Source organism: Oncorhynchus keta, unplaced genomic scaffold, assembly GCF_023373465.1.
Source record: "Oncorhynchus keta strain PuntledgeMale-10-30-2019 unplaced genomic scaffold, Oket_V2 Un_contig_20533_pilon_pilon, whole genome shotgun sequence".
NCBI classification, from domain to species: Eukaryota; Metazoa; Chordata; class Actinopteri; order Salmoniformes; family Salmonidae; genus Oncorhynchus; species Oncorhynchus keta.
In genome coordinates this window covers 87,501-108,511 of record NW_026282064.1, presented here as the reverse complement: position 1 = coordinate 108,511, position 21,011 = coordinate 87,501, and the positions used below count along the sequence as shown (strand labels likewise).

General features: G+C 46.1%; 1 protein-coding gene and 3 long non-coding RNA genes across 6 annotated transcripts in view; 3 read left to right on the top strand and 1 right to left on the bottom strand.

Moving 5' to 3' along the window:
* LOC118383011 (trinucleotide repeat-containing gene 18 protein-like) overlaps nucleotides 1–21,011 on the top strand; it is a gene marked incomplete at its 3' end in the record, with an annotated part of 118,421 nt that overhangs the window by 10,024 nt on the left and 87,386 nt on the right. Inside the window, exons 2-6 of the mRNA XM_052504810.1 lie at nucleotides 12,289–12,423; nucleotides 13,296–13,419; nucleotides 13,717–14,473; nucleotides 19,532–19,609; nucleotides 19,704–21,011. The exon at nucleotides 19,704–21,011 is cut by the window's right edge and continues 355 nt beyond it. Of these exons, the coding sequence (XP_052360770.1) occupies nucleotides 12,289–12,423; nucleotides 13,296–13,419; nucleotides 13,717–14,473; nucleotides 19,532–19,609; nucleotides 19,704–21,011 (2,402 nt within the window). The remainder of the gene's footprint in view (nucleotides 1–12,288; nucleotides 12,424–13,295; nucleotides 13,420–13,716; nucleotides 14,474–19,531; nucleotides 19,610–19,703) is intronic.
* Nucleotides 109–1,089, bottom strand: LOC127920786 (uncharacterized). The gene is made up of 3 exons (XR_008107391.1): nucleotides 815–1,089; nucleotides 282–765; nucleotides 109–232 (listed from the first exon to the last, which is right to left on the bottom strand). It is a non-coding gene; the product is annotated as an uncharacterized LOC127920786 (long non-coding RNA).
* On the top strand, nucleotides 5,402–8,882 carry LOC127920789 (uncharacterized). Of its 3 annotated transcripts, none has more exons than XR_008107397.1 (3): nucleotides 5,402–5,629; nucleotides 7,635–7,689; nucleotides 8,315–8,882. It is a non-coding gene; the product is annotated as an uncharacterized LOC127920789 (long non-coding RNA). The 3 variants fall into 3 exon arrangements; XR_008107399.1 differs by having other exon boundaries at nucleotides 5,420–5,469; XR_008107398.1 differs by lacking the exon at nucleotides 5,402–5,629 and adding an exon at nucleotides 7,420–7,529.
* LOC127920787 (uncharacterized) lies at nucleotides 18,220–19,171 on the top strand. Its single transcript, XR_008107392.1, has 3 exons — nucleotides 18,220–18,750; nucleotides 18,901–18,981; nucleotides 19,111–19,171. It is a non-coding gene; the product is annotated as an uncharacterized LOC127920787 (long non-coding RNA).

The window sequence follows — 21,011 nt, the reverse complement described above, 5'->3', positions numbered from 1 at the left end:
AATAGGGTTTTCCATCTCTAGTGAGCCATTTTGTTCACACACAGTTTTTTGTTATTTATCTCTAGTGTATTTATCTAGGGTATTTATCTCTAGTGACCCACCTTATCCTCTCCTCTCCAGAATGAAGGGTATTTATCTCTAGTGACCCACCTTCTCCTCTCCAGAATGAAGGGTATTTATCTCTAGTGGGGATCCTCTCCAGAATGAAGGGTATTTATCTCTGGTGACCCACCTTCTCCTCTCCTCTCCAGAATGAAGGGTATTTATCTCTAGTGACCCACCTTCTCCTCTCCAGAATGAAGGGTATTTATCTCTAGTGACCCACCTTCTCCTCTCCAGAATGAAGGGTATTTATCTCTAGTGACCCACCTTCTCCTCTCCAGAATGAAGGGTATTTATCTCTAGTGACCCACCTTCTCCTCTCCAGAATGAAGGGTATTTATCTCTAGTGACCCACCTTCTCCTCTCCAGAATGAAGGGTATTTATCTCTAGTGACCCACCTTCTCCTCTCCAGAATGAAGGGTATTTATCTCTAGTGACCCACCTTCTCCTCTCCAGAATGAAGGGTATTTATCTCTAGTGACCCACCTTCTCCTCTCCAGAATGAAGGGTATTTATCTCTAGTGACCCACCTTCTCCTCTCCAGAATGAAGGGTATTTATCTCTAGTGACCCACCTTCTCCTCTCCAGAATGAAGGGTATTTATCTCTAGTGACCCACCTTCTCCTCTCCAGAATGAAGGGTATTTATCTCTAGTGACCCACCTTCTCCTCTCCTCTCCAGAATGAAGGGTATTTATCTCTAGTGACCCACCTTCTCCTCTCCAGAATGAAGGGTATTTATCTCTAGTGACCCACCTTCTCCTCTCCAGAATGAAGGGTATTTATCTCTGGTGAAATTCTACCATTGATCTGTGTGTGTAGTTTGGTTTAGAGGCAGAGTTGTTTGTCAGATAGTGACGTCAAACCCTGGGTATTTTAACATGCCATGACACACACACACACACACACCACCCCCGTAACAAGCCCAACCCTCTGTGTGTGACAGCTGCTATGTGTGGTGGAGTGAGGAGAGGATTGTGGGTGTATGTACGCACATTGTGTGTGTGAGCAAGTGTGTGTGTTGGTGCAGTGTGTGTGTGTGTTGGTGCAGTGTGTGTGTGTGTTGGTGCAGTGTGTGTGTGTTGGTGCAGTGTGTGTGTGTGTGTGTGTGTGTGTGTTGGTGCAGTGTGTGTGTGTGGTCATTCTATCAGTGACAGCTTTATGCTATCTTGTTTCCCCTCTATTCATCTAAGACACACTGTGTGAGTGCTGACCAGTGGACATGGTGCCATGGTAACAGAGAGACTCCGCCTATAAGCGTTCCCTACTCCTCTCTTCTTCTGTGGTTTGTGTTTTATAATGGAGCTCTAGTGGTTTATATGAATGGAGCTCTAGTGGTTTATATGGATGGAGCTCTAGTGGTTTATATGGATGGAGCTCTAGTGGTGTATATGAATGGAGCTCTAGTGGTTTATATGGATGGAGCTCTAGTGGTTTATATGGATGGAGCTCTAGTGGTGTATATGGATGGAGCTCTAGTGGTTTATATGAATGGAGCTCTAGTGGTTTATATGGATGGAGCTCTAGTGGTTTATATGGATGGAGCTCTAGTGGTGTATATGAATGGAGCTCTAGTGGTTTATATGAATGGAGCTCTAGTGGTGTATATGGATGGAGCTCTAGTGGTGTATATGAATGGAGCTCTAGTGGTTTATATGAATGGAGCTCTAGTGGAGCTCTAGTGGTTTATATGGATGGAGCTCTAGTGGTTTATATGAATTGAGCTCTATGGATGGATGCTCTAGTGGTTTATATGAATGGAGCTCTAGTGGTTTATATGAATTGAGCTCTAGTGGTTTATATGAATGGAGCTCTAGTGGTTTATATGAATGGAGCTCTAGTGGTGTATATGAATGGAGCTCTAGTGGTGTATATGAATGGAGCTCTAGTGGTGTATATGAATGGAGCTCTAGTGGTGTATATGAATGGAGCTCTAGTGGTTTAAATGGATGGAGCTCTAGTGGTGTATATGAATGGAGCTCTAGTGGTGTATATGAATGGAGCTCTAGTGGTGTATATGAATGGAGCTCTAGTGGTGTATATGAATGGAGCTCTAGTGGTTTATATGAATGGAGCTCTAGTGGTTTATATGAATGGAGCTCTAGTGGTGTATATGAATGGAGCTCTAGTGGTGTATATGAATGGAGCTCTAGTGGTGTATATGAATGGAGCTCTAGTGGTGTATATGAATGGAGCTCTAGTGGTTTAAATGGATGGAGCTCTAGTGGTGTATATGAATGGAGCTCTAGTGGTGTATATGAATGGAGCTCTAGTGGTGTATATGAATGGAGCTCTAGTGGTGTATATGAATGGAGCTCTAGTGGTGTATATGAATGGAGCTCTAGTGGTGTATATGAATGGAGCTCTAGTGGTGTATATGAATGTAGCTCTAGTGGTGTATATGAATGGAGCTCTAGTGGTGTATATGAATGGAGCTCTAGTGGTGTATATGAATGGAGCTCTAGTGGTTTATATGAATGGAACCCTCCACACCAGATAAATGTGTTCTAAGTCCAGGTGTGATGTCATAGCCAATACCCCATTATGTCAGCAGACGTCTTTTGAATCTGATTTCAGATCAGATATTTATTCTGAAATATCAACGCAACATGCAGCAGTCTCAATGATTTTACTGAATAAATCCATCAGTCTCTATAATCTATTGATTTCACTTGACTGGGAATACAGATTGTTGGTCACAGAGACCTGAATAAAATGGGCCTCGCGACTGTATTTCTGTTGATTAAAATTTCCATCGATTTTAAAATGCAATTGTGTCCGTTGTCCGTATCCCATGTTGCACTCTGTTCACAACGGTGACATCAACTAACCGCTCGACCACACGATGCCATACACATGGTCTGCGGTTGTGAGGCCAAATTCTCGAAAACGGCGGAGGCCGGCATATGGTAGAGAAATGAACATTCAATTATCTGGCAACAGCTCTGGTGGACATTCCGGCAGTCAGCATGCCAATTGCACGCTCCCTAAAAACTTGAGACATCTGTGACAAAACTGCACATTTTAGAGTGGCCTTTTATTGTCCCCCAAGCACAAGGTGCACCTGTGTAATGATCATGCTGTTTTAATCAGCTTCTTCTTGATATGCCACACCTGTCAGGTGGATGGATTATCTCGTCGAAAGAGAAATGTTCACTAACAGGGATGTGAACAAATTTGTGTACAAGATTAGAGAGAAATACATTTTTTTTTTGTGCGTCTGGAACATTTCTGTGATCATTTAGTTCAGCTCATGGAACGTGGGACCAACACTTTACATGTTGTCTTTATATTGTTCTGGGTAATAAGAGTTTTATAAAGTAGACGTGTTAAGTGCAGTAGGGTTCAAATCTTTTATATATTCTTAATTCCTTTACTTAGATTTGTGTGTATTAGGTATCTGTTGTGAAGCAGGGCCTTATTTCTATTACATCGTATTGGATGACTCATTCATATTCACCCAGTTCAATGTAACAGTGACAGGTTTAGGTTACTGTCATTCATATTCACCCAGCTCAATGTAACAGTGACAGGTTTAGGTTACTGTCATTCATATTCACCCAGTTCAATGTAACAGTGACAGGTTTAGGTTACTGTCATTCATATTCACCCAGCTCAATGTAACAGTGACAGGTTTAGGTTACTGTCATTCATATTCACCCAGTTCAATGTAACAGTGACAGGTTTAGGTTACTGTCATTCATATTCACCCAGCTCAATGTAACAGTGAGAGGTTTAGGTTACTGTCATTCATATTCACCCAGTTCAATGTAACAGTGACAGGTTTAGGTTACTGTCATTCACCCAGTTCAATGTAACAGTGACAGGTTTAGGTTACTGTCATTCACCCAGTTCAATGTAACAGTGACAGGTTTAGGTTACTGTCATTCATATTCACCCAGTTCAATGTAACAGTGACAGGTTTAGGTTACTGTCATTCACCCAGTTCAATGTAACAGTGACAGGTTTAGGTTACTGTCATTCATATTCACCCAGTTCAATGTAACAGTGACAGGTTTAGGTTACTGTCATTCACCCAGTTCAATGTAACAGTGATAGGTTTAGGTTACTGTCATTCACCCAGTTCAATGTAACAGTGACAGGTTTAGGTTACTGTCATTCACCCAGTTCAATGTAACAGTGACAGGTTTAGGTTACTGTCATTCCTATCCACCCAGTTCAATGTAACAGTGACAGGTTTAGGTTACTGTCATTCATATTCCATTCACCCAGCTCAATGTAACAGTGACAGGTTTAGGTTACTGTCATTCATATTCACCTGGTTTAGTTCAATGTAACAGTGACAGGTTTAGGTTACTGTCATTCATATCCACCCAGTTCAATGTAACAGTGACAGGTTTAGGTTACTGTCATTCATATTCACCCAGTTCAATGTAACAGTGACAGGTTTAGGTTACTGTCATTCATATTCACCCAGCTCAATGTAACAGTGATAGGTTTAGGTTACTGTCATTCATATTCACCCAGCTCAATGTAACAGTGACAGGTTTAGGTTACTGTCATTCATATTCACCCAGTTCAATGTAACAGTGACAGGTTTAGGTTACTGTCATTCATATTCACCCAGTTCAATGTAACAGTGACAGGTTTAGGTTACTGTCATTCATATTCACCCAGCTCAATGTAACAGTGATAGGTTTAGGTTACTGTCATTCATATTCACCCAGCTCAATGTAACAGGTTTAGGTTACTGTCATTCATATTCACCCAGTTCAATGTAACAGTGACAGGTTTAGGTTACTGTCATTCATATTCACCCAGTTCAATGTAACAGTGACAGGTTTAGGTTACTGTCATTCATATTCACCCAGCTCAATGTAACAGTGATAGGTTTAGGTTACTGTCATTCATATTCACCCAGCTCAATGTAACAGTGATAGGTTTAGGTTACTGTCATTCATATCCACCCAGTTCAATGTAACAGTGACAGGTTTAGGTTACTGTCATTCAGATCCACCCAGTTCAATGTAACAGTGACAGGTTTAGGTTACTGTCATTCATATTCACCCAGTTCAATGTAACAGTGACAGGTTTAGGTTACTGTCATTCATATTCACCCAGCTCAATGTAACAGTGACAGGTTTAGGTTACTGTCATTCATATTCACCCAGCTCAATGTAACAGTGACAGGTTTAGGTTACTGTCATTCATATTCACCCAGTTCAATGTAACAGTGACAGGTTTAGGTTACTGTCATTCATATTCACCCAGCTCAATGTAACAGTGACAGGTTTAGGTTACTGGCATTCATATTCCATTCACCCAGCTCAATGTAACAGTGACAGGTTTAGGTTACTGTCATTCATATTCCATTCACCCAGCTCAATGTAACAGTGATAGGTTTAGGTTACTGTCATTCATATTCACCCAGTTCAATGTAACAGTGACAGGTTTAGGTTACTGTCATTCATATTCCATTCACCCAGCTCAATGTAACAGTGACAGGTTTAGGTTACTGTCATTCATATTCCATTCACCCAGCTCAATGTAACAGTGATAGGTTTAGGTTACTGTCATTCATATTCACCCAGTTCAATGGAACAGTGATGGGTTTAGGTTACTGTCATTCATATTCACCCAGTTCAATGTAACAGTGACAGGTTTAGGTTACTGTCATTCATATTCCATTCACCCAGTTCAATGTAACAGTGACATGTTTAGGTTACTGTCATTCATATTCACCCAGCTCAATGTAACAGTGGCAGGTTTAGGTTACTGTCATTCATATTCACCCAGTTCAATGTAACAGTGGCAGGTTTAGGTTACTGTCATTCATATTCACCCAGTTCAATGTAACAGTGATAGGTTTAGGTTACTGTCATTCATATTCCATTCACCCAGTTCAATGTAACAGTGACAGGTTTAGGTTACTGTCATTCATATTCCATTCACCCAGCTCAATGTAACAGTGACAGGTTTAGGTTACTGTCATTCATATTCACCCAGTTCAATGTAACAGTGATAGGTTTAGGTTACTGTCATTCATATTCACCCAGTTCAATGTAACAGTGACAGGTTTAGGTTACTGTCATTCATATTCCATTCACCCAGTTCAATGTAACAGTGATAGGTTTAGGTTACTGTCATTCATATTCCATTCACCCAGTTCAATGTAACAGTGACAGGTTTAGGTTACTGTCATTCATATTCACCCAGTTCAATGTAACAGTGACAGGTTTAGGTTACTGTCATTCATATTCCATTCACCCAGTTCAATGTAACAGTGACAGGTTTAGGTTACTGTCATTCATATTCACCCAGTTCAATGTAACAGTGACAGGTTTAGGTTACTGTCATTCATATTCACCCAGTTCAATGTAACAGTGACAGGTTTAGGTTACTGTCATTCATATTCACCCAGCTCAATGTAACAGTGACAGGTTTAGGTTACTGTCATTCATATTCACCCAGCTCAATGTAACAGTGACAGGTTTAGGTTACTGTCATTCATATTCACCCAGTTCAATGTAACAGTGACAGGTTTAGGTTACTGTCATTCATATTCACCCAGTTCAATGTAACAGTGACAGGTTTAGGTTACTGTCATTCATATTCACCCAGCTCAATGTAACAGTGATAGGTTTAGGTTACTGTCATTCATATTCACCCAGTTCAATGTAACAGTGACAGGTTTAGGTTACTGTCATTCATATTCATCCAGTTCAATGTAACAGTGATAGGTTTAGGTTACTGTCATTCATATTCACCCAGCTCAATGTAACAGTGATAGGTTTAGGTTACTGTCATTCATATCCACCCAGTTCAATGTAACAGTGACAGGTTTAGGTTACTGTCATTCATATTCCATTCACCCAGCTCAATGTAACAGTGACAGGTTTAGGTTACTGTCATTCATATTCCATTCACCCAGTTCAATGTAACAGTGACAGGTTTAGGTTACTGTCATTCAGATCCACCCAGTTCAATGTAACAGTGACAGGTTTAGGTTACTGTCATTCATATTCACCCAGTTCAATGTAACAGTGACAGGTTTAGGTTACTGTCATTCATATTCACCCAGCTCAATGTAACAGTGACAGGTTTAGGTTACTGTCATTCATATTCACCCAGCTCAATGTAACAGTGACAGGTTTAGGTTACTGTCATTCATATTCACCCAGTTCAATGTAACAGTGACAGGTTTATGTTACTGTCATTCATATTCACCCAGTTCAATGTAACAGTGATAGGTTTAGGTTACTGTCATTCATATTCACCCAGCTCAATGTAACAGTGACAGGTTTAGGTTACTGTCATTCATATCCACCCAGTTCAATGTAACAGTGACAGGTTTAGGTTACTGTCATTCATATTCCATTCACCCAGCTCAATGTAACAGTGACAGGTTTAGGTTACTGTCATTCATATTCCATTCACCCAGCTCAATGTAACAGTGATAGGTTTAGGTTACTGTCATTCATATTCACCCAGTTCAATGTAACAGTGACAGGTTTAGGTTACTGTCATTCATATTCCATTCACCCAGCTCAATGTAACAGTGACAGGTTTAGGTTACTGTCATTCATATTCCATTCACCCAGCTCAATGTAACAGTGATAGGTTTAGGTTACTGTCATTCATATTCACCCAGCTCAATGTAACAGTGATAGGTTTAGGCTACTGTCATTCATATTCACCCAGTTCAATGTAACAGTGACAGGTTTAGGTTACTGTCATTCATATTCCATTCACCCAGTTCAATGTAACAGTGACAGGTTTAGGATACTGTCATTCATATTCACCCAGTTCAATGTAACAGTGACAGGTTTAGGATACTGTCATTCATATTCACCCAGTTCAATGTAACAGTGACAGGTTTAGGATACTGTCATTCATATTCACCCAGTTCAATGTAACAGTGACAGGTTTAGGTTACTGTCATTCATATTCCAGTCACCTAGTTCAATGTAACAGTGACAGGTTTAGGTTACTGTCATTCATATTCCAGTCACCCAGTTCAATGTAACAGTGACAGGTTTAGGATACTGTCATTCATATTCACCCAGTTCAATGTAACAGTGATAGGTTTAGGTTACTGTCATTCATATTCACCCAGTTCAATGTAACAGTGACAGGTTTAGGTTACTGTCATTCATATTCCATTCACCCAGTTCAATGTAACAGTGACAGGTTTAGGTTACTGTCATTCATATTCCATTCACCCAGTTCAATGTAACAGTGACAGGTTTAGGTTACTGTCATTCATATTCCATTCACCCAGCTCAATGTAACAGTGACAGGTTTAGGTTACTGTCATTCATATTCCATTCACCCAGCTCAATGTAACAGTGATAGGTTTAGGTTACTGTCATTCATATTCACCCAGTTCAATGTAACAGTGACAGGTTTAGGTTACTGTCATTCATATTCCATTCACCCAGTTCAATGTAACAGTGACAGGTTTAGGTTACTGTCATTCATATTCCATTCACCCAGCTCAATGTAACAGTGACAGGTTTAGGTTACTGTCATTCACCCAGTTCAATGTAACAGTGACAGGTTTAGGTTACTGTCATTCATATTCCATTCACCCAGCTCAATGTAACAGTGACAGGTTTAGGTTACTGTCATTCATATTCCATTCACCCAGCTCAATGTAACAGTGACAGGTTTAGGTTACTGTCATTCATATTCACCCAGCTCAATGTAACAGTGATAGGTTTACACAATGTTATAATTTCCCCCTATACCCATCATGAGGTTGCTACAACCTAGCGTACGAATGAAAAGTTTATTACGAAGGAGCACACAGGTCGAGAGACACATTGTTGTCAAGGAGATGGTGACACGTACAATATCGCCTTGAAAAGTCTAGCCTGCATCTAGCTATTCTAGAGTGTGATCATTAGTCCAGACTCTTGTCTGCATCTAGCTGTTCTAGGGTGTGATCATTAGTCCAGACTCTTGTCTGCATCTAGCTGTTCTAGGGTGTGATCATTAGTCCAGACTCTTGTCTGCATCTAGCTGTTCTAGGGTGTGATCATTAGTCCAGACTCTTGTCTGCATCTAGCTGTTCTAGGGTGTGATCATTAGTCCGGACTCTTGTCTGCATCTAGCTGTTCTAGGGTGTGATCATTAGTCAACTCTTGCTGCATCTAGCTGTTCTCTGGTGTGGTCATTAGTCCTAACTCGTGCCTGCACCTAGCTGTTCTAGGGTGTGATCATTAGTTTGGACTCTTGCCTGCATCGAGCTGTTCTAGGGTGTGATCATTAGTCAACTCATGCCTGCACCTAGCTGTTCTAGGGTGTGATCATTAGTCAACTCTTGCCTGCACCTAGCTGTTCTAGGGTGTGATCATTAGTTTGGACTCTTGCCTGCATCGAGCTGTTCTAGGGTGTGATCATTAGTCAACTCATGCCTGCACCTAGCTGTTCTAGGGTGTGATCATTAGTCAACTCTTGCCTGCATCTAGCTATTCTAGGGTGTGATCATTAGTCCAGACCCTTGCCTGTATCTAGCTGTTCTAGGGTGTGATCATTAGTCCAGACCCTTGCCTGTATCGAGCTGTTCTAGGGTGTGATCAGTAGTCCAGACTCTTGCCTGCATCTAGCTGTTCTAGGGTGTGATCATTAGTCCAGACCCTTGCCGGCATCTAGCTGTTCTAGGGTGTGATCATAATGTCCAAACACAAATCTTCATACCATAACCGCTGCACACAGTCAACATCGTTATCAATGTCACCATATTTTTTATTTTTTTATTTGACCTTTATTTAACTTGGCAAGTCAGTTAAGCACTTCTATTTTCAATGACGGCCTGGGACAGTGGATTAACTGGTCTAGGAACAGTGGGTTAACTGGTCTAGGAACAGTGGGTTAACTGGTCTAGGAACAGTGGGTTAACTGGTCTAGGAACAGTGGGTTAACTGGTCTAGGGACAGTGGGTTAACTGGTCTAGCAGTGGGTTAACTGGTCTAGGAACAGTGGGTTAACTGGTCTAGGAACAGTGGGTTAACTGGTCTAGGAACAGTGGGATAACTGGTCTAAACAGTGGATTAACACAGTGGGTTAACTGGTCTTTTAACTGGTCTTTAACTTGGGGACAGTGGGTTAACTGGTCTTGGGTTAACTGGTCTAGGAACCTGGTCTAGGCAATTAACTGGTCTAGGAACAGTGGATTAACTGGTCTAGGAACAGTGGATTAACTGGTATTTAACTCAAACAGTGGGTTAACTGGTCTAGGAACAGTGGGTTAACTGGTCTAGGAACAGTGGGTTAACTGCCTGTTCAGGGGCAGAACGACAGATTTGTTTGTTTGTGTTAGGATTTTGGTTCTGAGTGGTGTGTTATTTAGAGAACTGGCCAGGATGTGTTGTTCATTTAGAGAACTGGCTGTGTGTCATTTAGATTGCTGGGTGTGCACAGATTTACAAAGCACAGGTGTGTGTGTGTGTGTGTGTGTGAGACAGACAGGTTTAATACACTGATTTAGCTGCAGGAAGACTCGGGAAACACATCTCCACATCCCTCAGGGGACCACACACACACACACACACACACACACACACACACACACACACACACACACACACACACTGCACACACACACACACACACACACACACACACACACACACACACACACACACACACACACACACACACACACACTGCACACACACACACTGCACACACTAACCCCGAGGCTGGCTGCGTCGTCTTCAGGGGTTCAAAAGGTCAAATAGTTGGTGACCTGTACAGTGTGAGGTGAGGTGTTACACCCTCGTAGAGTGGGCTCAGGACCTTTACCCCCTGGAGAGTGGGCTCAGGACCTTTACCCCCTGGAGAGTGGGCTCAGGACCTTTACCCCCTGGAGAGTGGGCTCAGGGCCTTTACCCTCGGAGAGTGGGCTCAGGGCCTTTACCCTCGGAGAGTGGGCTCAGGGCCTTTACCCTCGGAGAGTAGGCTCAGGACCTTTACCCTCGGAGAGTAGGCTCAGGACCTTTACCCTCGGAGAGTAGGCTCAGGACCTTTACCCTCGGAGAGTAGGCTCAGGACCTTTACCCTCGTAGAGTCGGCTCAGGACCTTTACCCCTGGAGAGTAGGCTCAGGACTTTTACCCTCGGAGAGTAGGCTCAGGACCTTTACCCTCGGAGAGTAGGCTCAGGACCTTTACCCTCGGAGAGTAGGCTCAGGACCTTTACCCTCGGAGAGTAGGCTCAGGACCTTTACCCTCGGAGAGTAGGCTCAGGACCTTTACCCTCGGAGAGTGGGCTCAGGACCTTTACCCTCTGAGAGTAGGCTCAGGACCTTTACCCTCTGAGAGTAGGCTCAGGACCTTTACCCTCTGAGAGTCGGCTCAGGACCTTTACCCTCTGAGAGTAGGCTCAGGGCCTTTTCCCCGGAGAGTGGGCTCAGGGCCTTTACCCTCGGAGAGTGGGCTCAGGGCCTTTACCCTCGGAGAGTGGGCTCAGGACCTTTACCCTCGGAGAGTGGGCTCAGGACCTTTACCCTCGGAGAGTAGGCTCAGGACCTTTACCCTCTGAGAGTAGGCTCAGGGCCTTTACCCCCTGAGAGTAGGCTCAGGACCTTTACCCCCTGGAGAGTAGGCTCAGGACCTTTACCCCCTGGAGAGTAGGCTCAGGACCTTTACCCCTGGAGAGTGGGCTCAGGACCTTTACCCTCGGAGAGTAGGCTCAGGACCTTTACCCCCTGGAGAGTAGGCTCAGGGCCTTTACCCCCTGGAGAGTGGGCTCAGGACCTTTACCCTCGGAGAGTAGGCTCAGGACCTTTACCCTCGGAGAGTGGGCTCAGGACCTTTACCCTCGGAGAGTAGGCTCAGGGCCGCGGGGCTTTACCCTCGGAGAGTCGGCTCAGGACCTTTACCCTCGGAGAGTCGGCTCAGGACCTTTACCCTTAGGAGAGTCGGCTCAGGGCCTTTACCCTCGGAGAGTAGGCTCAGGACCTTTACCCTCGGAGAGTAGGCTCAGGACCTTTACCCTCGGAGAGTAGGCTCAGGGCCGCGGGGCTTTTTTCTCCTGTTTTTGTCCTTTTTAGTGTTTTGATCTTGTTCATCCAGGCCTCTGGGATGTATTCTGGATGGGTGTGATGATGTCATAATCGGTCGACCTCTAGTATGATGATGTCAGTCTGTATTGACTACTTTGTGTGTCTGTGTGTCTCGTCTCAATAAAGCTTCAAAGTCTCCTTATCTCATCCCTCCAGTTGATGCCTTCCCAGCAGCCTCCAGTCCCTTCCTGCCGGGCTATTCCGGCCCCTCCCCCCTAACCTCTGACCCAGCCTACAGATCACCCAATCAGATGGCTCAGCTCTGGGCCTCACACGCTGCCGCCCACGAAGGTAAGGGACTGTTTCAGACTGTCCTTCATGTTCTGTCAGTGTTCTATCTGCGTTCCTATCTGCTCGCTTCACTACTGTCCCCTCTCTCCTGCTCCTGTCCTCTCTCCCTCCTCCTGTCCTCTCTCTCTCCTGCCCCACTTCTATCCCTCCTCCTGTTCTCTCTCTCTTCTGCCCCACTTCTATCCCTCCTCCTGTCCTCTCTCTCTCCCTCAGCTCTCTCTCTTGCCCCACCTCTATCCTTCCTCCTGTCCTCTCTCTCTCCTTGTCCCTCAGCTCTCTCTCTCTCCTCGTCCCTCATCTCTCTCCTGCCCCACTTCTATCCCTCCTCCTGTCCTCTTTCCTGGAGGGAAGATAGGCACATCGCTCTCTCTCTCTCTCTCGCGCTCTCTCTCTCGCTCTCTCTCTCTCGCGCTCTCTCTCTCTCGCGCTCTCTCTCTCGCGCTCTCTCTCTCGCGCTCTCTCTCTCGCGCTCTCTCTCTCGCGCTCTCTCTCTCGCTCTCTCTCTCGCGCTCTCTCTCTCGCGCTCTCTCTCTCGCTCTCTCTCTCGCTCTCTCTCTCGCTCTCTCTCTCGCGCTCTCTCTCTCGCGCTCTCTCTCGCTCTCTCTCGCGCTCTCTCTCTCGCGCTCTCTCTCTCGCGCTCTCGCTCTCTCTCTCGCGCTCTCGCTCTCGCTCTCGCGCTCTCGCTCTCGCTCTCTCTCTCTTGCGCGCTCTCTCTCTCGCTCTCTCTCGCGCTCTCTTAGGCAGAGTAGGTCAACCGTGTGTCTACAGGTCAGAGGTCAGTATCCATTCCTGGGGTTCCCACAGCCTAAGGAGTGCAGGTATTTGCTCTGTCCCAGCACCGACCCAGCTGATGTGTGTTGTTGCTCTTCCAGGCTACGCCCCTCACCCAGGCGGTCTGTACCCCAGCCCCTACCACCTCCCCTGGGTAACCTGGAGCCTCCTCCCCCTCGCTGGGCTTGGCTCAGCACCACCACCTCTACAACGCACCACACCAAGGTCAGTACACACTACCACTTCTAGACCACACTACGAGCCCCAAAATATTCAGTCTCTTCAGACCATACTGCCTTCTAGACCACACTACGAGCCCCAAAATATTCAGTCTCTTCAGACCATACTGCCTTCTAGACCACACTACGAGCCCCAAAATATTCAGTCTCTTCAGACCATACTGCCTTCAGATCAAAGTATTGATTTGTAATAGACGGTCTGAGCCCCAATAAAAGGCCTTATTGGTCGTTGATTACATCACCTCTCCCACGTGGTGAGGACACAAACAAATGTGTATCAAAGTGGCGTCTCGGGACCAGCGTGGCGGCGTCTCGGGACCAGCGTGGCGGCGTCTCGGGACCAGCGTGGCGGCGTCTCGGGACCAGCGTGGCGGCGTCTCGGGACCAGCGTGGCGGCGTCTCGGGACCAGCGTGGCGGCGTCTCGGGACCAGCGTGGCGGCGTCTCGGGACCAGCGTGGCGTCTCGGGACCAGCGTGGCGTCTCGGGACCAGCGTGGCGGCGGCGTCTCGGGACCAACGTGGCGGCGGCGTCTCGGGACCAGCGTGTGGCGGCGTCTCGGGACCAGCGTGTGGCGGCGTCTCGGGACCAACGTGTGGCGGCGTCTCGGGACCAACGTGTGGCGGCGTCTCGGGACCAACGTGGGGCGGCGTCTCGGGACCAACGTGGGCGGCGTCTCGGGACCAGCGTGGGGCGGCGTCTCGGGACCAACGTGGGGCGGCGTCTCGGGACCAACGTGGGGCGGCGTCTCGGGACCAACGTGGGGCGGCGTCTCGGGACCAACGTGGGGCGGCGTCTCGGGACCAACGTGGGGCGGCGTCTCGGGACCAACGTGGGCGGCGTCTCGGGACCAACGTGGGGCGGCGTCTCGGGACCAACGTGGGGCGGCGTCTCGGGACCAACGTGGGGCGGCGTCTCGGGACCAACGTGGGGCGGCGTCTCGGGACCAACGTGGGCGGCGTCTCGGGACCAACGTGGCGGCGTCTCGGGACCAGCGTGGCGGCGTCTCGGGACCAGCGTGGCGGCGTCTCGGGACAGATTTGTTTTGCAAACCTGTTACTGTATCTGATGTGTTGTTGTGTTCTGATGGATAATACATTATTTTATTTCCCCTTTATTTAACCAGGGAGGCTAGTTGAGAACACCTTTATTTATTTAACCAGGTAGGCTAGTTGAGAACACCTTTATTTAACCAGGGAGGCTAGTTGAGAACACCTTTATTTAACCAGGTAGGCTAGTTGAGAACACCTTTATTTAACCAGGGAGGCTAGTTGAGAACACCTTTATTTAACCAGGTAGGCTAGTTGAGAACACCTTTATTTAACCAGGGAGGCTAGTTGAGAACACCTTTATTTAACCAGGGAGGCTAGTTGAGAACACCTTTATTTAACCAGGTAGGCTAGTTGAGAACACCTTTATTTAACCAGGTAGGCTAGTTGAGAACACCTTTATTTAACCAGGTAGGCTAGTTGAGAACACCTTTATTTAACCAGGTAGGCTAGTTGAGAACACCTTTATTTAACCAGGTAGGCTAGTTGAGAACACCTTTATTTAACCAGGTAGGCTAGTTGAGAACACCTTTATTTAACCAGGGAGGCTAGTTGAGAACACCTTTATTTAACCAGGTAGGCTAGTTGAGAACACCTTTATTTAACCAGGTAGGCTAGTTGAGAACACCTTTATTTAACCAGGAGGCTAGTTGAGAACACCTTTATTTAACCAGGTAGGCTAGTTGAAAACACCTTTATTTAACCAGGTAGGCTAGTTGAGAACACCTTTTATTTAACCAGGTAGGCTAGTTGAGAACACCTTTATTTATTTAACCAGGTAGGCTAGTTGAGAACACCTTTATTTATTTAACCAGGTAGGCTAGTTGAGAACACCTTTATTTATTTAACCAGGTAGGCTAGTTGAGAACACCTTTATTTATTTAACCAGGTAGGCTAGTTGAGAACACCTTTATTTAACCAGGTAGGCTAGTTGAGAACACCTTTATTTAACCAGGTAGGCTAGTTGAGAACACCTTTATTTAACCAGGTAGGCTAGTTGAGAACACCTTTATTTAACCAGGGAGGCTAGTTGAGAACACCTTTATTTAACCAGGTAGGCTAGTTGAGAACACCTTTATTTATTGAACCAGGTAGGCTAGTTGAGAACACCTTTATTTATTGAACCAGGTGGGCTAGTTGAGAACACCTTTATTTATTGAACCAGGTGGGCTAGTTGAGAACACCTTTATTTAACCAGGTAGGCTAGTTGAGAACATCTTTATTTAACCAGGTAGGCTAGTTGAGAACACCTTTAGTTAACCAGGTAGGCTAGTTGAGAACACCTTTATTGAACCAGGGAGGCTAGTTGAGAACACCTTTATTTAACCAGGGAGGCTAGTTGAGAACACCTTTATTTAACCAGGTAGGCTAGTTGAGAACACCTTTATTTAACCAGGTAGGCTAGTTGAGAACACCTTTATTTAACCAGGTAGGCTAGTTGAGAACACCTTTATTTAACCAGGGAGGCTAGTTGAGAACACCTTTATTTATTTAACCAGGGAGGCTAGTTGAGAACACCTTTATTTAACCAGGTAGGCTAGTTGAGAACACCTTTATTTAACCAGGGAGGCTAGTTGAGAACACCTTTATTTAACCAGGGAGGCTAGTTGAGAACACCTTTATTTAACCAGGGAGGCTAGTTGAGAACACCTTTATTTAACCAGGGAGGCTAGTTGAGAACACCTTTATTTAACCAGGTAGGCTAGTTGAGAACACCTTTATTTAACCAGGTAGGCTAGTTGAGAACACCTTTATTTAACCAGGGAGGCTAGTTGAGAACACCTTTATTTAACCAGGTAGGCTAGTTGAGAACACCTTTATTTAACCAGGGAGGCTAGTTGAGAACACCTTTATTTAACCAGGTAGGCTAGTTGAGAACACCTTTATTTAACCAGGGAGGCTAGTTGAGAACACCTTTATTTAACCAGGGAGGCTAGTTGAGAACACCTTTATTTAACCAGGGAGGCTAGTTGAGAACACCTTTATTTAACCAGGTAGGCTAGTTGAGAACACCTTTATTTAACCAGGTAGGCTAGTTGAGAACACCTTTATTTAACCAGGTAGGCTAGTTGAGAACACCTTTATTTAACCAGGTAGGCTAGTTGAGAACACCTTTATTTATTTAACCAGGTAGGCTAGTTGAGAACACCTTTATTTATTTAACCAGGTAGGCTAGTTGAGAACACCTTTATTTATTTAACCAGGTAGGCTAGTTGAGAACACCTTTATTTATTTAACCAGGTAGGCTAGTTGAGAACACCTTTATTTATTTAACCAGGTAGGCTAGTTGAGAACACCTTTATTTATTTAACCAGGTAGGCTAGTTGAGAACACCTTTATTTATTTAACCAGGTAGGCTAGTTGAGAACACCTTTATTTAACCAGGTAGGCTAGTTGAGAACACATTTATTTAACCAGGTAGGCTAGTTGAGAACACATTTATTTAACCAGGTAGGCTAGTTGAGAACACCTTTATTTAACCAGGTAGGCTAGTTGAGAACACCTTTATTTATTGAACCAGGTGGGCTAGTTGAGAACACCTTTATTTAACCAGGTAGGCTAGTTGAGAACACCTTTATTTAACCAGGTAGGCTAGTTGAGAACACCTTTATTTAACCAGGGAGGCTAGTTGAGAACACCTTTATTTATTGAACCAGGTAGGCTAGTTGAGAACACCTTTATTTATTGAACCAGGGAGGCTAGTTGAGAACACCTTTATTTAACCAGGGAGGCTAGTTGAGAACACCTTTATTTAACCAGGTAGGCTAGTTGAGAACACCTTTATTTAACCAGGTAGGCTAGTTGAGAACACCTTTATTTAACCAGGGAGGCTAGTTGAGAACACCTTTATTTATTGAACCAGGTGGGCTAGTTGAGAACACCTTTATTTAACCAGGTAGGCTAGTTGAGAACACCTTTATTTAACCAGGTAGGCTAGTTGAGAACACCTTTATTTAACCAGGTAGGCTAGTTGAGAACACCTTTATTTATTGAACCAGGGAGGCTAGTTGAGAACACCTTTATTTATTGAACCAGGGAGGCTAGTTGAGAACACCTTTATTTAACCAGGGAGGCTAGTTGAGAACACCTTTATTTAACCAGGTAGGCTAGTTGAGAACACCTTTATTTAACCAGGTAGGCTAGTTGAGAACACCTTTATTTAACCAGGGAGGCTAGTTGAGAACACCTTTATTTATTGAACCAGGTGGGCTAGTTGAGAACACCTTTATTTAACCAGGTAGGCTAGTTGAGAACACCTTTATTTAACCAGGTAGGCTAGTTGAGAACACCTTTATTTAACCAGGGAGGCTAGTTGAGAACACCTTTATTTATTGAACCAGGGAGGCTAGTTGAGAACACCTTTATTTATTGAACCAGGGAGGCTAGTTGAGAACACCTTTATTTAACCAGGTAGGCTAGTTGAGAACACCTTTATTTAACCAGGTAGGCTAGTTGAGAACACCTTTATTTAACCAGGTAGGCTGGTCGAGAACACCTTTATTTAACCAGGTAGGCTAGTTGAGAACACCTTTATTTAACCAGGTAGGCTAGTTGAGAACACCTTTATTTAACCAGGTAGGCTGGTTGAGAACACCTTTATTTATTTAACCAGGTAGGCCAGTTGAGAACAAGTTCTCATTTACAACTGCGACCTGGCCAAGAATAAAGCAAAGCAGTGTGACACAAACAACAACACAGAGTTACACACAAACAAACGTACAGTCAATAACACTAACGAAATGTCTATGTACGGTGTGTGCAAATGTAGAGGCGAAATAATTACAATTTAGCATTAACACTGGAGTGAGAGATGTGTAGATGATGATGTGCAAGTAGAGATACTGGGGTGCAACAGAGCAAGAGGATCAATAACAATATGGGGATGAGGTAGTTGGATGGGCTATTTACAGATGGGCTATGTACAGGTACGGTAGAGAGGAGATATGAGACTCCAGCTTTAGAGATTTTTGCCATTTGTTCCAGTCACTGGCAGCAGAGAACTGGAAGGAAAGGTGGCCAAAGGAAGTGTTGGCTTTGGGGATGACCAGTGAAATTTACCTGAAACACTATACTCAGCAAATTGATGGATGTGGTGGTGGTGTTGGAGGATGAGGTGATGGTGTTGGAGTAAGAGGTGATGGTGTTGTTGTTGGAGGATGAGGTGATGGTGTTGTTGTTGGAGGATGAGGTGATGGTGTTGTTGTTGGAGGATGAGGTGATGGTGTTGTTGTTGGAGGATGAGGTGATGGTGTTGTTGTTGGAGGATGAGGTGATGGTGTTGTTGTTGTTGGAGGATGAGGTGATGGTGTTGTTGTTGTTGGAGGATGAGGTGATGGTGTTGTTGTTGTTGGAGGATGAGGTGATGGTGTTGTTGTTGTTGGAGGATGAGGTGATGGTGTTGTTGTTGTTGGAGGATGAGGTGATGGTGTTGTTGTTGGAGGATGAGGTGATGGTGTTGTTGTTGGAGGATGAGGTGATGGTGTTGTTGTTGGAGGATGAGGTGATGGTGGTGTTGTTGTTGGAGGATGAGGTGATGGTGTTGTTGTTGTTGGAGGATGAGGTGATGGTGTTGGAGGATGAGGTGATGGTGTTGGAGGATGAGGTGATGGTGTTGTTGTTGGAGGATGAGGTGATGGTGTTGTTGTTGGAGGATGAGGTGATGGTGTTGTTGTTGTTGGAGGATGAGGTGGTGGTGTTGTTGTTGGATGAGGTGATGGTGGTGTTGTTGTTGGAGGATGAGGTGATGGTGGTGTTGTTGTTGGAGGATGAGGTGATGGTGGTGTTGTTGTTGGAGGATGAGGTGATGGTGTTGTTGTTGTTGGAGGATGAGGTGATGGTGTTGTTGTTGGAGGATGAGGTGATGGTGTTGTTGTTGGAGGATGAGGTGATGGTGTTGTTGTTGGAGGATGAGGTGATGGTGTTGTTGTTGGAGGATGAGGTGATGGTGTTGTTGTTGGAGGATGAGGTGATGGTGGTGTTGTTGGAGGATGAGGTGATGGTGTTGTTGTTGGAGGATGTGGTCTGATGGTGTTGTGATGTTTGTGTTCCAGAGAGGTTCTTCCTGCCGGTGTCGTTACCCCAGCTGCCTCTCCAACCCTCCTCCGTCCCCCCCAGTTCCACCCCCCAGAGTAGCTCCCGGGAGGGGGGCAGGGACCGAGACAGACTCTACCGTGTGTCGAGGGAGAGAGAGGAGCCTCAGGAGGGGGGCAGGGACCGTGACAGACTCTACCGCGAGGAGAGGGAGGAGCCTCAGGAGGGGGGCAGGGACCGAGACAGACTCTACCGTGTGTCGAGGGAGAGAGACGAGCCTCAGGAGGGGGGCAGGGACCGAGACAGACTCTACCGTGTGTCGAGGGAGAGAGACGAGCCTCAGGAGGGGGCAGGGACCGAGACAGACTCTACCGCGAGGAGAGGGAGAGAGAGGAGCCTCAGGAGGGGGGCAGAGAGATACCCTACCGCGAGGAGAGAGGCGAGAGGGAGCCTCGTCCATACAGTGTGGTAGATCTGACACAGGATGGGAGGAGTGGTGAGAGAGAACGCCACAGAGAACGAGAGACGGAGCGTGACAGAGAGGTTTTCCTCCACCACCCCTCTGCTTCTCGACCCCCCCAGGGCTCCTCCTCTTCTGGGCGTTACCCAGAGACTGATGACACACCCACTCGCTCCCCCAACCCTAACTCCAGCCCCCACACACACACAGACAGGCTGAGGAAGACTGAATCTACCTACAGCGGTGGACTCCTCCCTGGCCCCGCCTACCCTGCACACCGGGAGCCTATCAGGGAACAGCGTGTGAGCGCGCCCACTTACGTGCCTTCTGTGGAGGTCTATGATGAGCAGATCGGCCCGATCCAGATCGCATCGCAGGCCAGGGACAAACAGGACAAACTGAGAGAGAGAGAAAGAGAGAGAGAAAGAGAGAGAGAAAGAGAGAGAGAAAGAGAGAGAGAGAGGTTTCCTGAAAAGACACTATCGGACCGTCGCACTTCTCTTCCTGGTGATTTGTCCAATCAGAGAGAGCGGGAGGAGGGCTCTGTGATCTGCTCCAACGGTTCGGCGCTGAAACGAGACGGTTACGTCAGCCAATCAGGGTTCAGCCCGGACCCCAGGGACACGCCAAAACATGCCATCCGATTGGGCTTGGAGCGGGTGGGCGAAGGGCCTAAATGGAACCCCATCAGCCCATTGGCCAACTACGCCACCAGTCATATGGCAGCTCTGGCCTCCCAGCACGGACACGCACACTCCGCACAGCAGGCACGCACACACACTCAGCCCTCACACCATAACCAACAGGAACTCAACAGACCCCCTTCCAACCCCCACACACCCCAACACAGACACACACACACTCAACCCTCACACCATAACCAGCAGGAACTCAACAGACCCCCTTCCAACCCCCACACACCCCAACACAGACACACACATTCCCCCCACCCTCCGCCCCAACCCCAGAGGGGAGAGGAGGGACAGGGGCGCTACTTGGACACCTCAGCCCTGTACCGCCCAGTGGGGGGAAGGAGAGGC